At 52.8% G+C, this 4,143-nt stretch overlaps 1 protein-coding gene across 3 annotated transcripts in view; it reads left to right on the forward strand.

Annotated features, from left to right (window-relative positions):
- LOC100957096 (glutathione S-transferase theta-4) overlaps window positions 1-4,143 on the forward strand; it is a 38,280-nt gene that overhangs the window by 1,329 nt on the left and 32,808 nt on the right. For 2 of the 3 annotated variants that reach the window (XM_012813714.1, XM_003803294.2), the window contains exons 1-4: window positions 7-378; window positions 1,405-1,492; window positions 2,896-3,046; window positions 3,616-3,792. In XM_012813714.1, the coding sequence (XP_012669168.1) occupies window positions 267-378; window positions 1,405-1,492; window positions 2,896-3,046; window positions 3,616-3,792 (528 nt within the window). In that variant the 5' untranslated portion in view covers window positions 7-266. Of the gene's footprint in view, window positions 1-6; window positions 379-1,404; window positions 1,493-2,895; window positions 3,047-3,615; window positions 3,793-4,143 lie in introns of those variants that run through there. The other variant, XM_012813715.1, reaches the window with a different exon arrangement.

Below are 4,143 nucleotides of genomic sequence, written 5' to 3' on the forward strand. Positions count from 1 at the left end.
GGATAAGGAGACAGGAGCACAACCCTCCCCCAGCCCTGTGCCAGGGGCATCTCCCCAGCTCACTCCTCAGCTGCCTTGGAACCCTTGCTGCTCTGAGAGTTCTAGGCTTCCTGGCCTCATGACAACACCAAGGGAAACAAGAAGTTCTAGAATGCCAGGTCCTGGGCCTGGGTAAAAGAGGGCACAGGAACAGGGGCTCCAGCTGGACACAGGCTCAAGTCTGCCACAGGCCCACTGCAGCTGGAGCCTGCCTCACGAGTCCTGACATGTCCCTGGAGCTCTATCTGGACCTGCTGTCTGCACCATGCCGCGCAGTTTACATCTTTGCCAAGAAGAACAAAATCCCCTTCGACTTCCAGTTTGTGGATCTGCTGAAAGGTCAGGTCTTCCGCAGCAGGGAGGCCTGGTCCTGGGGGGGAGGCAGGGTACACAGGGAGGTGCAGAGACATAGGACCCCACAAAAGTCCACAGGGAATGAAAAGGTGCCAAGAAACATGGAGGCTGCATCCCTGCCTTCGCCAGTCTCCAGTAGTGACTGCCCCCTCACCCAGATGAGCAGGCTCTTCTAGGGTAAAGGGGGGAGGGTAGGAACTGAGAACCTTGGCTCCCCTTCTCCCTTCTTGGGGGTGGCCCTTTCCCTGTAGCACCTGCCCACAAGGCTGGCACAGTGCGGAGGCGCAGCCTGTCCATTCCACCTCCCAGAGTGCAGACCTGCTCAGGGCTGTGCTGACCCCACAGGAGGCCAGGGGGTCAGGCTCCAGCCCTGCCCCCCACACACAAGGGGGTCCAGAATCTCAGCTTACAGAAGCAGAAGGCTCTAGTCTAGAATGTAGAGGAAGAGACACGGGAGCTGCTGTGGAAGCGAATGGGATGTGAATGGAGTCCCAGAAAAGCTTCCAACCCAAGGCGGCTGGCCCAGGGAGAGTTTCAGCATCTCCCCGATGTTGCATCCCTGTTCAGGGGATCCCAACTGAGGCTGAGAGGCTCCCCTTTGGACATTCCGCTCTGGGCTGGGCCCAGGCTCCCTGCCACCAGCTGCAGGTGTCCTGCTCCTCTTCAAGAGGAGATATTGAGGGGTGAGGGGCCCCTGAGCGCTTCATGCCCAGAGTTGGGAAAGGGGGTTAGACACCTGCAGCTTCTGAGCCCAAGGGTCATCTGGGTGGCAGGGCACAGGGGGGAGGTCATGACTGGGACCTGGGGTGAGGGCAGGCCAGGAGGTAAGAACCCTGATCCCGGTCCCTGTACTGTCACTGCCTTTCCTACGACCTGGGGTGAGCCACAGTGTCCCTCAAGGTCTGTTTCCTCTTCCTGAGAAAACAGAGAGGAAGGCATTTCTGTCCCTGGAAATCCCACATCTTTCTACCCTGGGCCATCACAGTCTCAGGCCTTACCTGCCCCACTCAGGTCAGCACCACAGCAGGGAATACATCGAGATCAACCCACTGCGGAAGCTGCCAAGCCTCAGAAATGGGAAGTTTGTCTTATCTGAAAGGTAACCTTCTTCCCCAGGGCCCTTCTGCCATCTGTCTCTACTCTTCCTGGGAGACTCCATGGGAGTGTTTGTCTTTCTCACTGTGGGAACTTTCACGTGTTCACTGAAACTTTACATAAGGAATATGTGGGTCACTATGAAAGTTCTGAGACAGCATTATGATCCATTATTTCACTTCCAAGCAACACAGTTGACAGCATCCTCTGATTCACCCGTGCAAGTTTCAACTTGCTCAGCTTATCCATGTTGCTAGAAGGGCTTCATTTGTTTCTGTCTGTGTAGATTTTATGATTCTTGGTTTTTGTGTATCTCAAAACTTTTGTAATGACCCCAGTATTAACCAGTGAGGAACATAATGACCCCACAACTCAGAGCCAACTCCAACCATTGTCAACTTGGAGCCCATGTGGCATCATATGTCCCCAAGTCAGTCACCCTGCTGTCCAGATGCCCTATCGTTTCGCCCACAAATACTTAGGAATGTATCTCTAATAGAAATGGGCTCAAAAAAACAAAACAAAACAAAAAAAAGCATTGCCACAATATTATTAGAACACCTAATGAAATTAACAACAACTCCTGGGTTTCATCATGTAACTAGTTTCTATCCACAAGTCTCTGATTATCCCATAAATACTCTCTTGGCAGTTTGTTTGAGTCAGAGTTTAAAGAAATTTCCAGTATTGTAGCACGTTGATCTGTCTCTCCTACCTCTTTTAATAGCTAGTCTCCATGCCCTGATGTTTGACTTTGCATGTTTGTTGTTGTTGATAATGAAGAATCAGAGCCCTTTGTCCTGGGGAGTTTCTCACACTAGCCATCAATCAGCCAGGTCTGGGACATCCCCCAGAGTGTGTCTCCGATCCCTCTCCTCCTGGGTCCCCATGGCCTCTGCCCCTCCCAGACACCAATGACCCTCCTTGTTGGTGATTCTGCTGTCTTGGCCACACCCTCCCTCTAACACCAGAGGGACTGATCCTCTCATCCCCTGGTGTATGTAACCGAATCATAAGGATTAAGTCCACATCCTTCCTGCACCCCCAGGGACATTCATCAAGGCCTCCACTATGTTTCTGATGGTCTCACTACTCCCCACCCTGCTCACACCCACCTAATCTCTTCTTCCCAAATTCACCTGGTTACCTCTCATCTGACATTTCAGCACCTGCTGTTCCCCTGCAGGCCTGCCTCTTCTTACATCACCCACCAACTCCTACTCACCCTGCAGGTTTCCTTGCCCTCCCTCACTGTCTGACAGCTTTGGAGGAGCCCTTTCCTGGTATCCGTTGGGCTCCTTCCTGCCTAGAGCCTGCCTGTGCAGGGGAGACCCAGAAGTTAGTCCTAGACCATGCTGAGGCATTCAGGAAGGCAAGAGTGGAGCCCCTGACTTGCCCTTTCTGCAGCGTGGCCATCCTCTTCTACCTGTGCCGCAAGTACAGTGCACCCTCGCACTGGTACCCACCAGACCTGCACACACGTGCCCGCGTGGATGAGTTCATGGCCTGGCAGCACACAGCCATTCAACTGCCCATGAACAAGATGCTCTGGATCAAGGTGAGCAGAGCCATGTCTGGGGACTGGGGACAAGCAGACAAGCAAGTCAGAAATCTTGAGGTCCAGTCCTGGGCCCAGTAACCGTTGGTGAGCTCTGGCTAGTCTCCATGCCTCTCTGAGCCTCATTCCTCAGCTCTCTCTCCTGTCTGGGCTGTCTGGAGTATGGCCAAAACCACTGGGTACAAAAAAGTGTTATTCAGACAAGGGGAAGGGTACACTCAAGGAGCTGATGTTACTCACGCCAGGGCAGAGAATTGTCAGAATCAAAGGGCCCATAGAGATCAGCAAATTTGAAGATGACTGATAACCAGTACACATGTCACTACTTCTATGACTGTGACAGACATCACTAATCAATTGCAGAATCTGTTCCTGCTGAGCTCCCCAAAGCCTTCTGAATAGATCATCCTGGGTAACATCCACCAATCAGAACTGTTAAAAGAGGTGACGTTACTTTATGATCTTATTAGCATACAATGTCTGTCTAGTAGACAGGAACATACAGGCCTGGGGGACAGGTGGGGCTGGGGTCCAGCCTCCTCTTCTCTCCTCTCCCCAACCCTGGCCAGTTGCTGCTCCCAATGATCACAGGGGAGGAGGTTCCAGCTGAGAAAACAGAAGAGATCCTGAGAGAGGTGAAGAAGAGTCTGGATCAATTTGAAGAGAAGTTTCTGCAGGACAGGATGTTCATCACTGGGGATGAAATATCCCTGGCGGACTTGGTGGCCCTGGTGGAGATGATGCAGGTGGGGTGGGGGGAGCCTGAGCAGGGGCAGGATGCCTCTTTTGCTGTGACCAGTGTGGCCATAACATGAAAACAGGCTGGTGAAGGCAGAGCGGCAGGCAGAGCCACCACTGTGGGGGCTATGGGAGTCAGGCCTGGGTGCCAGAAATCAATCTTGCAGGGGGTGGGGGGTGGGGGATATGAAGCAGAGGGTCTTTAGTTTTGTTTTTCTGAGACAGAGTCTTGCTCCTTTGCTCAGGATAGAGTGCCGCAGCATTAGCCTAGCTCATGGCAACCTCAAACTCCTGGGTGTAATCAGTCTTCCTACCTTAGCCTCCCAAATAGCTGGGCCTATAGTCATCCACCATGAACC

The sequence above is a fragment of the Otolemur garnettii genome, unplaced genomic scaffold (genome assembly GCF_000181295.1).
Source record: "Otolemur garnettii isolate 467f Iridium unplaced genomic scaffold, OtoGar3 scaffold00292, whole genome shotgun sequence".
NCBI classification, from domain to species: domain Eukaryota; kingdom Metazoa; phylum Chordata; class Mammalia; order Primates; family Galagidae; genus Otolemur; species Otolemur garnettii.